Genomic DNA, 16,803 nt, shown 5'->3' on the forward strand with positions numbered 1-16,803 from the left:
GAATATCTTTTGAACTTACACTCCTAATTTATGTGAAAAAACCCTACATTTTTGATAATGCTAAAAACCTAAACAAATATGAAGTGAAAGAAAAGCAGTTTTGCACACTTTATTTATTACTTTGAAAATTGATCCGAGTATATTAATACTATTTTACCTGTATGTCAGAAGTCCAATTGTTTATTCCAGGCATAATTTCCGTATTGCAGCTATAAAAGCCTGACAAAGAACAAATTCATTTTTTTTAGTATTAAAAAAAGCAGATATAACGATGTTCTTTCATTCACTCAGGTTTTCAGCATAGCTGATTTACGAAGTCACTGTATTTTCTATTTGCATGGTATTTTTATGAGAAAGAGTAAATTTAGTAATATTTTAAAGAAATATGTATACTGTATATACTTAGGAATGAATGAATCAGTTCAATTCAGTTAAATATAACTTACGTTCCAATACACTGAGACACTGAAAGTATTTATTAAATGCACAAATCTACAATAAAGTGTGTCACATTCATTACATACTAGCTGGATACCTGTGCTTTGTTACGAAACTATGTGATCGGACTTGATAAATTTATGATCTGGCTTGATAAATTGAAACTTAAAGCTTGAAAATTAATGAGTAGTTAAAAAAGGCACTGTATTATTTCATTAGAGACGGTAAGCTAAATTTCTGTTACAGATTAAGACATGACTGTAAATCTAACAACAATAAAATAGATAGGCTTGAGCCTTTTAACCCCACCAGCGCTCAGCTGCAACTGGAAGTTGAAACAGAGTTCTTTTCAGGTGGGGAGGGGGAGTAAAATGTGTAACCCCTTAGCATCAGAGTATGTTAATATAAGGCAACTGGCAGATGGAACAGAGTTCTTTTCAGGTGGGGAGGGGGAGTAGAACTCCTTAGCATTAGAGCTTATAACTGTATAAGAAATACTAATGATCTGATGGTCATTTTGAAAAATCTTTCTTAGTGAGCACCTAGAAGCCAAGAGGAATGTACGTGCCAAATTTCAAGTTTGTAGGCTTTACAGTTCTGGATATTTCGTGATGATGCACAAGTGGTATTTCGCTTTTTTATATATAGATAAGCAAATATCTATTGAGCTTGCAAATTATGTAGCTTTTCTAGCTATCTAACAATAAATGGACTTACTATTTATAAGATCACATCCAAGACATCTAAAAGTATGACCTCTTCTAACATAAAATGTACATGGGATTATTCTACACACTGTGAAAAGAGTACTGGCAATTTTCAAACCTTTGGGAGTATTTTATAATATTATCAGAATTTTAAAAAAATCAACTGTACCTGAGGGTGGAGGGATATCTGTCAACAAAGAATGAACATCTTCCATTGCATCAGTATCATCAATCTGAGGGGGGGGAAATAGCTACACATAATAATATGGTCTTTGAAATGTTCTTTATCAAGAGATATTTTGGGTGGAAAGCATATTTAATATACATATTGTATAAAGGCATTATCAGCCAATATGAGAAGTCTAACTCATATATCTGACTTTTAAAATTAAATATTTGGGGACTCGTTAACAGATTTTAAACATTTTAGTATATTAAAATTAAAATTCAGTATTGGTGAGTTGTTTTTCATTTCTTTTTTAAACCTTTCGGCAGGCGCAAGGAGCACCATGAGCCTGTGAGACATGTTTATTGTGACTTACCTACTAAAAAAAAAAACTCTCGCCACACCAACTGCACCGTCTTCCAAACAACCAGATTAGGGACTCCAAAAATTTCAGATAAAGTCAGATCCCAGTTGCTTCCTTCCCATAGAATCATAGAGTTGGAAGTACCTTGGAGGTCTTCCAGTTCAACCCCCTGCACAAGGCAGGAGCCTTATACTATCTCAGCCAAATGGTTGTTCAGTCTATTTGTGGCAACTTCCAGTGATGGCACACCCACAACTCCGGCAGCCAAACTATTCCATTGATTAATTGGTCTCACTGTCAGAAAAATTTCTCCTTTCTTCTAGGTTGTATCTCTCTTTAACAAGCTTTCACCCATTATTTCTTGTCTTGCCCTCTGGCGAATAAGTCCTCTATCATGTCCCCAATAATCCTTCTGCTTGATAGGTTACGCATTCCTAGCTCCCTTGACTGTCATATGATTTTGCCTCCAGACCTTCATCATCTTTGCCGCTCTTCTCTGCCCTCTTTCTAGGGTCTCAGCATCTTTTCTGTATTATGATGACCAGAACTGAATATAGTATCCCAAGGGGGGAACGCTTATTTATTCCCCACAGGGATTTCAAGCTAGCCAGCCTCTTAACTCACCCCTACTCTGGTTGCAGATTCCACTACACATGTTGCATATTTTCAAAAATGCAGAGTAGATTACAATAGCTGTTTTTATTAAATGGCAGTAGATATAACCATCTACCTGATGAACTCCTAAAGTAGCAGACTGGTGCATTTAACATTTTGGTCGAATAAATCTGTTATAATACAATACAATACAATAGCAGAGTTGGAAGGGACCTTGGAGGTCTTCTAGTCCAACCCACTGCCTAGGCAGGAAACCCTACACCGTTTGGATTAGTCAATAGTTGGATTGCCTAGAATTCAGCATGCTGGGTATAGAATTTTGGATTCCTGTACCTTTTTTTCTTTCTATCCCCCCTCCCTCCCTCTCCCTCTCTCCTCTCCTTTCACTCACAAATTCAGATATGCTATGCGTAGAATGCCATAATATTTTCTTAACTATTAATGAAATGGTTCTGTAAACAATAAATGATGGAATTCTGTTTATTCTTGATAAGATCAGGTAGAAAATAAACTTTTCTGAAGGAGAACATACCTCCAACACAAAGGCGTCTTTCTTGCCATGAGAGAGATCCAATTCTGCAATTTCATCGGAGCTTTCAGACTGAGATCTTAGCAACCTGGTCCGGTGTCTCGGTTCTGGAATGGGAGAACCTAGAATTTCTTCAGATGTCTCCTACGCAAAACAATATGGCGTCATGTAGGCATCTCACATTTATTAAAGAACTTTAAACATATTGCTACCACCACAACTTTTCTCCAACATAAAGAAAAAAAGGGGATGAGATCTCCTAGCTATTTCTGTCCTGACCAAAATGAGTAACTTTCATCCCACCTTTTATTCCTGAACATGTTTAGTTTTGCAACTAAACATGTTCAGGAATGGGACCTAGTTACTTGCGGGATCGCATCCTCCCACATACATCCCTGCGGCCAATTCGCTCACACAGAGAGGGACTTCTCCTGGTGCCGTCCACTAGGCAATGCCAACGGGCGACACCAAGGAGTAGGGCCTTCTCTGTGATGGGCCCAACCCTCTGGAATGACCTCCCCCCCGACATTAGAACCACTACTGACCTCCGCTCCTTCCGGCAAAAATTGAAGACTCACCTGTTCCGATTAGCAGGCCTGGCATAATTACAACTGTCCCTCCTGGCAAATGTATTAACTGGTTATTTTAGGGGTATTGTTTTTAACTTATTGTGTGTGTTTTAGGGGTTCAAAATCCTATATTTATATATATTGCTTTGTACAGTTCTTTTAATTCCATTTTTAACCTCCTCCATTCCAACTGTACATATTCAATTTTATTGTATTTTGATATATTTTGCATGGACTGTACACCGCCCCGAGTCCCTTTTGGGAGAGGGGGCGGTCTAGAAGCATGAATAATAAATAAATAAAATAAGACCACTTTCTTTCTCCTTATTTTTATAGGGTTCTGTCTCCTAAACATTGATTGTCTTTATATTTTCAGAAATCAACTACACCTAAGCTTTCATTCATAATACAGGTAGTCCTCAACTTACAACTGATCATTCAGTGACCGTTCGAAGTTACAATGGCACCGAAAAAAAGTAACTTATGACCATTTTTCACACTTACGACCCTTGCAGCATTTCCATGGTCACATGTTTTACATTCAGATGCTTGACAATTAGTTCATCTTTATGACCGTTGCAGTGTCCCTGGGTCGTGTGATCCCCTTTTGTGACCTTCTGACAAGCGAAGTCAATAGGGGAAGCCAGATTCACTTTGCAACTAAGTCACTAATTCAACAACTGCTGTGATTCACTTAAATGTGGCAAGAAAGGTCGTAAAATGGGGCAAAGCACACTTAACAAATTTCTCACTTAACAACATAAATTCTGGGCTCAATGGTGGTCGTAAGTCTTGTTTGTTTATTGTTTGTTTGTTTGTTTTATTGGATTCATATGCCGCCCTTCTCCCAAAGGACTCAGGGCGGCGTACAACATTAAAAAACACATATCACGTAAGTTAAAAAGAAATTAGATACATATCCAAAAAAACAAACCCAATTAATAGGACAATAACATTTAAAAAATGAGATAAAATTAACAGGCCAGGCCGGCTTGCTTGGAAAAGCCAACTTTTTAGGGCGTGTCGGAAGGACCGGAGGTCAGGGATTATGCAAAGCTCCGGGGGCAGCTCATTCCAGAGGGAAGGCGCTCCCACAGAGAAGGCTCTCCCCCTGGGGGTCACCAGCCAACACTGTCTGGCCGACGGCACCCTGAGGAGGCCAACTCTGTGGGGTCGTACTGGACGGTGGGAGGCTACTGGTGGCCAAGGACTACCTGTAATTAAAGGGATAAATGTCCCTGCCTTATGAGAAGCATTTGACTTAAATTGTGTCAGTACTTCTACAGCATTGCTTACCGGAGGGTTAATTTCATACAGCTCTTTGTTTCTGGCGATTGTGTCATTGATTTTCTTCTGCATATGAGAGATATGCTGTTCGTAAGTGGCATCGCTGGGAGTTTTCCCCGCAATCTGAATACCACCAGGAGTAGGTAAAGCAGCCAGATAAACCCCTGTAGCAGACTGTGAAAAAAAGGTATACTTAGTAAGAAACTAAGGCATTGTGGGAAACACAGTCTAAACACTTTCCTCCTATTGGTATAAAAATGTAAGAGTTAAAAATGTGCTATTGACTGTTTAAAGCGGACACGGTGGCTCAGTGGCTAAGACGCTGAGCTTGTCAATCGGAAACGTCAGCAGTTCGGCGGTTCGAATCCCTAGTGCCTCGTAACGGAGTGAGCTCCCGTTACTTGTCCCAGCTTCTGCCAACCTAGCAGTTCGAAAGCATGTAAATGAAAGTAGAAAAAATAGGAACCACCTTTGGTGGGAAGGTAACAGCGTTCCATGCGCCTTCGGCGTTTAGTCATGCCGACCATATGACCATGGAGACGTCTTCGGACAGTGCTGATTCTTCGGCTTTGAAACGGAGATGAGCACCACCCGCTAGAGTTGGGAACGACTAGCACATATGTGTGAGGGGAACCTTTACCTTTATTGACCGTTTATCTGGATCAGAGTTTCTCAAACTTAGCACCCTGAAGATGTGTGGACTTCAACATATTCAGAAATTTCCAAGTAGAAACCAAACTGTATACATTTTTTTTCCTTTAATGGTGTCCTCACATCTTAAAACTCTTGAGATTGAGAAACATTGATCTAGACCAGGGGTCTCCAAACTTGACAACTTTCAAGACTTGTGGGACTTCAACTCCCAGAATTTCTCAGCCAGCTGTGCTGACCAGGGAATTCTGGGAGTTGAAGTCCTCCAAGTCTTAAAACTTGCCAAGTTTGGAGACCCCTGATCTAGTTTGTGCAGCATAAGTGTAGGTGGGTGGGATTGTGTGAGCAAGTCACATTTTTCTTCAGAAAGTAAACAAGGGGGTCCGGGGCACCGTCTTGCGGTGGTTCGGCTCCTACCTTTCTGGCCGGACGCAACGTGTGTTGGCAGGGGAGCAGAGGTCGACCCTAAGCCCCCTTACTTGTGGGGTGCCACAGGGGTCGGTCCTCTCGCCACTCCTGTTCAACACGTACATGAAGCCGCTGGGCGAGATCATCCGTGGTTTCGGGGTGGGATATCATCTATACGCTGATGATACTCAGCTGTACATTTCCACCCCGAACCACCCCAACGAGGCCGTCGAAATGATGTCCCGGTGTGTGGAAGCCGTACGGGTCTGGATGGATGACAACCGACTCAAGCTCAACCCTTCCAAGACGGAGTGGCTGTGGGTTCCGGCCCCCCGGTTCAACCAGTTAATTCCATCTCTGGCCATTGGGGGCATTCAACTCGCCCCCGTGGAGCGGGCGCGCAATTTGGGCGTCCTCCTGGATGCCAGGCTGTCCATGGATGACCATGGGACAGCCGTGGCCAGGGGGGCGTTCCACCAGGTTCGCCTGGTGCGCCCCCTATTGGACCGGGACGCCCTACGCACAGTCACCCATGCGCTGGTGACGTCTCGCCTGGACTACTGTAACGCTCTCTACATGGGGCTTCCCTTGAAATGCACTCGGAGACTGCAGTTGGTCCAGAATGCGGGCGCGCAGGTGATTATGGGGAGTACTAGGTACTCCCATGTGACACCTCTCCTGCGCGAGCTGCACTGGCTTCCTGTGGTCTATCGGGTGCGTTTCAAGGTCTTGATTACGATCTTTAAAGCGCTCCATGGCTCAGGACCTAGTTACCTGCGGGATCGTATTCTGCCCCATACATCCCTACGACCCATCCGCTCGCACAGAGAGGGACATCTCCAGGTGCCGTCCACCAGACAGTGCCGAGGGGCGGCGCCTAGGAGCAGAGCCTTCTCTGTGGCGGGCCCAGCCCTGTGGAATGACCTCCCTCCGGATATTAGGACCACCACTGACCTCCGCTCCTTCCGTATAAAGCTCAAGACCCACCTATTCCAAATAGCTGGCCTGGCTCAACCATAACTTCATAACGCTCCTGACGGGTTTTTTAATTGGTAATTTTTATTTAATGGGATTTTAAATTGTGTTTTTTAATTGTCTTCACTTATTAATCTTCCTCCTCCATGCACATGTATATGTCTTTGTTTTTTATGTATGTATGTTGTCTTTATCTGTATTTTATTTGCTTTGATTGTACACCGCCCCGAGTCCTTCGGGAGAGGGTTGCGGCTAATCAAATAAAATTATTATTATTATTAAGTGGGAAAGTGCAGGTCAAAATATAGATTAAAAAAGAATTAAGAAGCACTGAGGGATATTTCAGTGTGACAATGCAGCTTGTTCAAAGTTATAAACCTGAATTTGTAGAAATCTTGGGAATTTAAACTTACAGATTATCTTTGTGCATTTAATGCCAAACACAAAAGGCACCAATAGGTGCTGTAGCTATAACCCCACAAAAAGCAGTGATGAGGGATAACATCTGACCTCTAAAGAGATCTTCCTTAGTAGCCTTTTACTGTGGTAGAAACTTTTTAAAATGGACTGAAACACCAAAAACCGGATTCCAGCTGCTGTTCATTAACTTTAGAAAATGTACTATTATAAGTCTTTCAATTCTGAAATCTTCATGGTTTATTTTAAAAAGTTCATGGCCTGTTTCTTTCACACAACTTTTTTTTTAAAATGTTTAAGCTGATAAATTCTTGACATTCTGGGTTAAGAAGACATGTAAAACCATCCTATTCTGTTCAATGCTTAAGTATTTTTTCCAGGATGAAAAACTGGAGGGAGATTACGGTGAGATGGATTAGGGGGGGGGGGGGGGGGAATCAAAATGTTTAAGAGACAAATGGGAAAACTTACTGCCAGACCCATCAACATCGTTTCTCCCACCGTGATCTGTATCCGTAGGCCAAAGAGGGCGTTCATCCCTCTCATCTTCAGCTTATTCATCAATTGAGTGTGCACTTCGTACTCCATAAATGGCAGCAGATTACTGATGCAGGTTGCGTTGGCTTCGGCTTGGGCTTTCTTTTTCAGCCGGCATAGCCTGTTGGGGAGTGAACAATAAATTTCAAGTCATGTGGCCTTAAGGAATCATAGAGTCATAGGGCTAGGAGGGACCTTGGAGGTCTTCTAGTCCAACTCCATGCTCAAGGTAGGCGTCCTTATACCATCCTGGATAAATAGTTGTCCAGTCTTTTCTTGAAGACCTCCAGCGATGGAGCATTCCACAACTCCAGGAGGCAAGCTGTTCCACTGGTTAATTGGGCAAGACATTCCACTGATTAATTGTTCTCAGTGTCAGGAAATTTCTCCTCATTTTTAGATTGGCTTTCTCCTTGATTAGTTTCCATCCATTGCTTCTTATCCTGCCCTCAAGTGCTTTGGAGAATAAGCTGACCCCCTCTTCTCAGTGGCAGCTCCTCAAATACTGGGATATTAGGCTATTCCCTATCAGGAAATTCCTCTTTAGTTCCAGGCTGGATCTGGTGAACTTCCACCCACTGCTTCTTGTCCTGCCCTCAGGTGCTTCGGAGAATAAATTGACTCCTTTCCCCATGACAGACCTTCAAGTATTGGAAGACTGTTATCATGTCTCTCCTGAACCTTCTCTTCATTAGGCTAAATGTACCTCATTCCCTTAGCTATTCATTGTATGATTTAGCCTGCAGACCAGTGGTGAAATTCAAATTTTTTTTTTTACTACTGATTCTGTGGGTGTGGCTTGGTGGGCGTGGCAGGGGAAGGATACTACAAAATCTCCATTCCCATCCCACTCCTGGGGGAAGGATATTGCAAAATCTCTATTCCCACCTACTCTGGGGCCAGCCAGAGGTGGTATTTGCTGGGTTCTCCGAACTACTGAAAATTTCTGCTACCGGTTCTCCAGAACCTGTCAATTGGGCGGCCTTGAGCCAATCACCAGGAGTCTGGGAGTTCTAGTCTTGCCTTAGGAATGAAAGCCAGCTGTGCGACCTTGGACCAGTCACCCTCTGTCAGCCCAACCCACCTCACAGGACTGTTGTGGGGAAAATAGGAGGAGGAAAGTGGATGTTTGCCACCTTAAGATACTTGGAGAAATAATGAACGCAGAATATAAATTCTAGTACTAGGAATAGCACTTAGACTTATATACCGCTTCACAGTGCTTTACAGCCCTCTCTAAGGACTTTACAGAGTCAGCCTACTGCCCCCAACAATCTGGGTCCTCATTTTACCCACCTCGGGAGGATGGAAGGCTGAGTCAACCTTGAGCCTGGTGGGATTTGAACTGCCCAATTGGAGGCAGACGGCAGTCAGCAAAAGTAGCCTGCAGTACTGCACTCTAACCACTGCACCACCGTGGCTCTAATAACCTGGCTGTCAGCGTTCCAAATATCATGCAGAATTAAATCATTGTCCAAGGCAAAGTGATCCTTAAAACTCCAATTTAATAAGACAGGCATGTTGGCATTATGCTGTTGACCTGCTCCGTCTCCGACCTGGGCCGGTTCATCCCTCCTTAGGCAACCTGGTGGCCCTCGGCTCCCCGGGGATCACCATATTGATGCCGAACTTAGTGCGGACACCTGATCGGCATAGCCCACTGCAGCCCAGAACTCCTGAGCTCAAGCGATCCGCCAGCCTCAGCCTCCAGGAGTAGCTGGATTACAGGCTCGCGCCACCGCGCCCGGCTTTGGATAGGTGTTAATCTCGTGGTCCAGTATGATTGCAGTGGTGTACCATTCTTGGATATGATCTGGGGTCCCCCTTACGGCACAAGCTTGTTTCAGTTTGGGATCTAAGGCCTTTTTGAACGTATAGACCAATAGTCTCTCTGGCCAGTATCGTAGTCTTCCAGCTATTTGGTGGAGAATGCGGGCAGGGCCACCAGGTTGCCTAAGGAGGGGTGAACCGGCCCAGGTCGGAGACGGAGCAGGTCAACAGCATAATGCCAACATGCCTGTCTTATTAAATTGGAGTTTTAAGGATCACTTTGCCTTGGACAATGATTTAATTCTGCATGATATTTGGAACGCTGACATTATTTCAACTCTAACGTACATCCAGTGAATTCACCCAGTTAAAAGTTCATCATCTATCCCCACACCCCATAATTCATCACATGGTCCAATCTTCATCCTCCACGCTGGCATGTACACCCCTCTTCTTCCGGCCAGGTGTCGAGGTGCGGAGACAAAGGACGACCTTGAGCTTCTAAGAAATCCATAATAATACATTCCACAATCCTACTCCTTTCTATTCCCCCCTCCCAACTACTATACCAATGAAACAGCATAATATATACATTTTAAATATGTGGCAGGCCAAAGATCCTAAAAGGAACAGAATTACAGGCCTGACACTGGCTTTGATAACAATTAAAATAGGTCTCTTCTTCCTGCATTCCTTCCTGTGGAGTACCTGGTTTGGATGAGGCAGCCTTTTCCAAACACCACTGCGTCCACAGGCAAGTCTATTGTCGTGAAAAGAACATCGGGCACTTTCTGCTTCCTGCAGCTGCAGCAGTAAGCAAGCCGAGCCGGGAACGGCATGTTGAGTTCATCGTAAGGGATGTGGCAGAAGCCACAATGTCCAGGAGGTAAAGTTTCATCTAGCCTAAGAGATAAATGGTGAGAAGTCTAAAATTACCATTCAGGCCCCGACTTTCAAAACAGGGTCAGTCACTTGAAGTTGGGAGGGTTCACACAAGGCTTATATAGATAACCTACACAGGTAGTCCTCGACTTACAACCCATGGTTTAGCGACAGTTCAAAGTTATGACGCAACTGAAAAGAAGCAACTTAATGACCTGCTCCTCGTACTTAAAAACTGCTGAAGCATCCTCAAGGTCACGTGATCAAATTTTGGCAATTAGCATGCACTTAAAATGATGGCAGCATCCCCGGGTCATGTGACTTGCCCTTTGCGACCTTCCCAGGCAGCTTGTGACAACCAAGCCAACGGGAGAAGTCAGCTTTGCTTAAAACTGCAGGATTCACTTAACAACTGCAGTGATTCACTTAAGAACTGCAACAAAAATATGATAAAACTTAACAAGGGCCTTGCTTAGCAACGGAAATCCAAGTCACAACAGTGGTTGTAAATTGAGGTCTACCTGTACGTGGCTGGTCAGGTCTGCTTTCTTTTATAAAACTTTTCTGCATTTGAACAAGTTAGTCAACAGACATTCTTCTCCCCCAAGAGGCCAAACAGATAATTAATTTCCCCTCCCCTTTTTAAAACCAGAACAACTCCTGACAGATAACACATGCATGGACAGATTAGTAGAAACTGAGCAGCTTTTTGTGAATTGGTTTCAGTAGATCTAAAAGACACAAAACAACACAAATACTCATTTCTGTTAGGTTTAGAGTTCTATGAAGCGATTATTTCAATAGGAATGGAACAACTTGTGTCATGAAGAACAGTTTTAGTGGGTCAGAAGTACAACTAGGTTTTGTAGCAAATTTGGCTATGGATGCAAATCAGCAACTAAGCGTCGCCTGCTAGAGAAATCTATTTAAAAAAAAAAAAACATTTATTTTATTTAGTTATTTACGTAATTTGGAGACCAGGCCATCACTGAGTAACTTTGTGACAGTGTGGAAACCTTGGTGTTTCTCTGAGCTTGGTTGTTTTCTTGCAGACGTTTCATTGCCCAATTAGGTAACATCATCAGTGCTAGAAGGGAGTGGGTTTTTTAAATCATATTTAATTTCTCTTGATTTGACAACTGTACATTTCAAACCCATTGAGGTTTATCATAATATATTTAATATGGATAAAAAGCTGAACTGTTTATTTTTTGACATGTACTAAAACATCTTTACTTTGAAGCTGAATAATCAGACTGCAAGAGTAGCCTCACTGACATGTGATTTGCTTAGCATATGTCATGTGATGGGACTTAGAAGCTACAGAATGCTTTTAATTAAGAAACAAAATGTAAGGGTCAGTGGTATTTCTCCACCTTTTTGTTGATCAAGACATGTCTCCTTGCAATAATTATCTTTCTCGGGCCCCCTCTGCACTCTCACAGCCTTCTGAAGGATCTCCCAACCATCTGAAACAGATGGTGGAGAAATGAATCTGAGAAAAGAGGGACTGGTAATAATTGACTTTTTCTTCGATCTGTTGAGCACAACTTCCGCTGAATTGCTGAAAAGACCGCATCAGAGAAACGGATAAGCTGTGATACAACTCAATGTAACAAACTATGAATGCAAGAGATACGGATATCATAAACCAGTTCAGGCGGCCATCTTCCTGTAATTGTTCTCTAATCAAAAGTTAACATATATGTATTTCGACTCAAATGTGAACTTTCAGCATTGTATTAACATAGGAGTCTCTCGTGGATCTAAAGCACAGGTGTCAAACTCACGGCGGCGTGTGACATATCGTGACATTTTTTTCCCTTCGCGGAGCTGGGGAGGGCGTGGCCTGTGCATGACACATCTGGCCCGCGGGCCGCCAGTTTGACACCCGAGTTTGATTATATAACAAGCAACTAAAGGCGCACATGGATTAAAAGATAACGAACATGATATAATGCTGCGGATCCTTTAGCTACTAAGTAAATCAGAATGGAGCTTATTTAAATTAAGCTGACTCCATTAGCACTTGTAAATATGAGAATAGAAAAGCACAGAATAGCTTTCGGAGTTGGAGCAAATAACGGCAAATTACAAAACCTCCACTCATCTGTGCGGGAAAGCAGAGGGAATATGAAGGATTGGCGAAGAAGCAAAACGGACAACACCTCAAGTTGCTCATGCCAAACTTTTCTTGTATATTATATCTCAGCATTTTTTAAAATCACTTCATACATTTTGGTAGGGTTTTTTTTCCTGAAGAGCTGAACTTTATCATTTTTTATTGAAAACTTATATTTGGTGAAACCTTGATTTGACAGACAAGCAGGGAGGAGGGGGGCCTGCGTTGCACTCAAAAGGCCTGTAAAATTGTACAGAATATTCTTTCTGGCAATTTTAGCGATTTGCGTACTGATGCCACAAGACAAATGTCAGCTTGATGCTCTGAGGTAAATTGTCATGGCTGACCCATGTTTGTGTAAATTCAGCTCCCTCACCCAGAACTGTTGGGAGGAGGGGATATGTTGAGATAGAAATCTAGACCCCAAAATGGGGGTCCGTGAACTTACCGTATTTTTCGGAGTATAAGACACATCTTTTTCCCTCAAAAAAGAGGCTGAAAATCTGGGTGCGTCTTGTACACTGAATACAGCATTTGTTTGCCTCCAGAAACCCCACCCCCTTCACCAAAATGGCCGTGCAGAGCCTTTAGGAGACTTTCAGAGTGCTCCTGGGGACTGGGGAGGGAAGAAATGAGGGGAAAGGGCTGCTTTTTCCTTGTTTTGGGGGGGGCACCCCCCAGGAGCGCTCTCTACAAGCCTCCTAAAGACTATTCAGCCCTTTTTTTAAAACAAACAAACAAACGAGCCGTTTTTGGGAGGTCTGCAGAGTGCAAAAACCTTTTTTTTTAAAAAAAAAAATTGCCTCTTCAAAATCTTGGTGCATTTTATACTCTTAAAAATATGGTAATTTTTGCTGTAACTTGAAAAGGAGAGACAAGTCTCTATGGTTGGCTGGGGAATTCTGGGAGTTGAAGTCCATGCGCCTTTAAAGTTGCCAAGGTTGGGAAACCTTGCTTTGATGTGTCATAAAATTTTGACAATGGTGGGAAATAGAGAGTCACTTGCACACTCAGTGTTAGGAGAGGGACAGTTCGAAACAGGGGGAAGGCTTTGCGTTCTGTTGTTAGTAGCCAAACGGTTACCTTAGTCAGGCTGTTAGACATTTTAAAGCAGTAAGACTAGTGATTGGGGCAGTGCCACAGCGTCTGCTGTTGTTAGTGAAAAATCAGTAAAGTAGTCGGCCCCGCATTCTGGGCTGTACCACTGGTAACCTACCCTAATAGAGAAGAACTATCTTGGTTCTGAGGAAAAAAATCAACCTCTCCCTTCTCTGACCCTATGGAAAAGTAGCCAGGCTGCCATGACAACCTTGGTTCCAAACAGACTTCCATGTTTCCATCCTGGAGAAACCTGGGATTCAGCACAGCTGCTGTGCCCGAGGCAGACAAAATACAGACCTCCTCGCTGTAAAAGGAAGGAAGGAAGGAAGGGAAAAGAGAAAGAGGGAAAAAGAGGGAGAAAGGAAGGAAAGAAAGAAATTAAGGAAGGAAGGAAGGAAGGGAAAAGAGAAAGAAAAAAAGAGTGAGAAAAGGAGGAGGGAGGGAAGGAAGGAAAGAAAGAAAGAAATTAAGGGAGGAAGAAAGGAAGGGAAAAGAGAAAGAGGGGGAAAGAGGGAGAAAGGAGAGGGGAGGGAAGGATGGAAGGAAAGAAGAAAGGAAGGAGAGGAAAAGAGAAAGGAAAAAAGAGGGAGGGAAGGAAGAAAAGAAATTAAGAAAGAAAAAAGAAAGGAAAGGAAGGAAGGAAGAAGTGAAAGAGGGAAAAGGGAGGGAAGGAAGGAAGGAAAGAAAAAAGAAAGGAAGGGAACAGAGAAAGAGGGGGAAAGGGAGAAAGGAAGGAGGGAGGGAGGGAAAGAAAGAAGGAAGGAAAGAAGGAAGGAAAAAAGAAAAAAAATCAGTCATGGGTTCAGTCATATGCATTGCCAAATCTCTTCCCAAAAATAAAAAACCCGCAACCCAAATCCATGTTCAAAGTGAGCATTTGGGGCAGGGGAGTTTTGAAAAATATGCTGCCTGCCATAAAGTGATTATTTTGGCTGGGAGAAGGACAATTCATTTCCAGAGGGCCTGAGGGATACATTAGGCCTCCATGTGATCTGCTGGATGCTTTGCTCCAAAACTAAAATGGCAGCCTCGGTTTGCAGGGCTTTTTCCAGGCTGAGAATTTTAAGTCGAAGGGATGTGGACCCCCAGACCTGGGTTCCAAAAGAGGAAGTCCCCTAGGGGAGAGGGAGCGGTTAACAAATCCAATTAAAGTAAAGTAAAGTAAAGGGCCGGGCAAAAAGGTAAATGTATTACCTTTGCACATCCATCAAATACAGGTAGTCTTTGATTTCATGACTGCAATGGCGTTTATCCATGATAGTCCTAGGTTTGTGACGGTTGTAAAGCAGATTGTCCTATGACCGACCAGATTTTGCAAACTGTTTTTGTGGCAGTTGCAAATGTTGTGATTGTTAAGTGAACCAACTGTTCACGATGGGACGGTTTTGCGGAAAACTGGAAACAAATGCTATTTGGCAAATACTGCAAATGGCCTTAAATACAGGCTGATCGCCGAGTGCCTGAAATGTAGTCACGTGACTCTGTTGGACGGGTGGTCGTTGAAACTTTGATACTGGGTGGTAAATCCCCTGGGGAGGTCTGTCATAATTTTGAGCGCTCGTAAATCAAGGACCACCTGTACTTGCTAATATGAATTCCCTATTATGTAGTGCGGGGATGGGGAACAGTGATGGCTCCTTTATGACTTGTGGACTTCAACACCCAGCATGGTTGGCTCAAGAATTCTAGGAGCTGAAGCCCACAAGTCCTAAAGGGTCCATCATCCCCCACCGCTGATGTAGTGGATCATTTCCCATCCCTTTTTTCCCCTGTGTCCTCAAGTCAGTGTTGTTTCCTATCTTCTATCTTCATGTCCCCAAATGGCATCTCCTCTTCATCACTGATCAAAGGTTACAAGGCTACAAGTGAAGATGCCTCGTGCCACAAATAATAAAAATGAAGGTTCTGCTATTCAGAAGAATTTGCCATTCCTTCGCTCACCAAAGCAAACAGCAGCAATGCAGAAATAACATCCTACACCGCTGCCGCTTCCCAGCAGCTAAGTGGCTGTATTACTATACGCCACTTATATCCTCCTGAGCCTTCCTACTTCCCATTAATTGGAATACAACAGGTCTCCGTTCTTCTCTTTTCACCCTTTCCTTCTGCTGCTTGCAGAAGGAAAGTCTTTGAATTGTCAGACAAACTGAGCCAGCGAATTACCAAATGCTAGTTGATTCACTGTAGCCCACCACAGCGTGGCACCCCAATGCTTTCGCATGGGATTTGATTTCTTGACGGACTTCTGCCCACCAGGCGTCGCGTGTTTCCGGGTCATCTGAAAGATACAGAGCACATCCGTTTACTATTCAGCAGAGATGCAAAATGTTTGGTTGAAGCAAAGACGTTAACTAAATGCTGGTTAGCTTGTTTAAGCTAGCATAAGACCTCAGCAAAATTCCCGTTTCTTCTTCTTCTTCCAGCCAATTAAGGCAAGTGTGGCTACCTGGGTGGGGTGGCGATTTCACGCAATCGAAGCTAGTCCATTTCTCTTCGATTCTCAGAGAATATAAGAGCTCTAAGTAGGATGTGATTTCTATACTTGATGGTTTTGCTCAAAATACCATTAGAGGCAATCCTTGACTGACAACCACAACGGAGCCCAAAATCTCCATTGCTAAGCGAGACAGTTGATAAGTGAGTTTTGCGCCATTCTACAACCTTTCTTGCCACGGTTGTTAAATGAATCACTGCAGTTGTTAAATTAATGACACGATGGTTAACTGAATCCGGCTTCTGCTTGTAAGAAGCTTGCAAAAGTGATTGCATGAACCCAGGACACTAAATATTCAGTTGCCATCTGACTTCTTATCACGTGACCACGGGGAAGCTGCAATGACCGTATGAAAAATGGTCGTAAGTCACTTTTTTCAATGCCGTTGTAACTTTGAACAGTCACTAAAGGAATGGTTGTAGTCAAGGATCACCTGCATTCTTATGCTCAACCTACCAAGAGACACGCCAAAAGTATCTCTGACTATGAAAAAAAAAAAAAGAGACAGCATCTCCAATTACACATTTGCAGTCAGCAAATCTCAGTATTTAAAAGTCCACTGGTCACAATGTGTCTCCCTTGCATCATTTTTTTAAAAAGCAACTTGAGGAGGTAGATCCGTGATGCGAACCTATGGCACGCGTGCCCGAAGTAGCACACGGAACCATTTTGCCTGGTACACGCGGCGTCACCCGTTCCTCTTCCAGGTTTGTGGTATGCATGCATGTGTGGTGATCAGCTGATCTTCATACATGCGGCAGTGCTGAAATC

At 43.1% G+C, this 16,803-nt stretch overlaps 2 protein-coding genes across 13 annotated transcripts in view; one reads left to right on the forward strand and one right to left on the reverse strand.

The window, feature by feature from the left end:
- CMAS (cytidine monophosphate N-acetylneuraminic acid synthetase) overlaps positions 1-16,803 on the forward strand; it is a 189,669-nt gene that overhangs the window by 139,631 nt on the left and 33,235 nt on the right. The gene's annotated exons all lie outside the window — the stretch shown is intronic.
- The window catches only part of C2CD5 (C2 calcium dependent domain containing 5), an 87,823-nt gene that overhangs the window by 17,927 nt on the left and 53,093 nt on the right, over positions 1-16,803 (reverse strand). For 6 of the 12 annotated variants that reach the window (XM_081957785.1, XM_081957786.1, XM_081957793.1 and 3 more), the window contains 8 exons: positions 15,702-15,816; positions 13,747-13,842; positions 10,142-10,336; positions 7,598-7,784; positions 4,685-4,849; positions 2,823-2,963; positions 1,315-1,378; positions 158-219 (listed from right to left, as the gene is read on the reverse strand). In XM_081957785.1, the coding sequence (XP_081813911.1) occupies positions 158-219; positions 1,315-1,378; positions 2,823-2,963; positions 4,685-4,849; positions 7,598-7,784; positions 10,142-10,336; positions 13,747-13,842; positions 15,702-15,816 (1,025 nt within the window). Of the gene's footprint in view, positions 1-157; positions 220-1,314; positions 1,379-2,822; positions 2,964-4,684; positions 4,850-7,597; positions 7,785-10,141; positions 10,337-13,653; positions 13,843-15,701; positions 15,817-16,803 lie in introns of all 12 variants that reach the window. The other 6 variants (XR_014175741.1, XM_081957784.1, XM_081957791.1 and 3 more) reach the window with 2 other exon arrangements.

Source organism: Natrix helvetica (genome assembly GCF_964273705.1).
Source record: "Natrix helvetica genome assembly, chromosome: 6".
In the NCBI taxonomy this organism is placed as follows: domain Eukaryota; kingdom Metazoa; phylum Chordata; class Lepidosauria; order Squamata; family Natricidae; genus Natrix; species Natrix helvetica.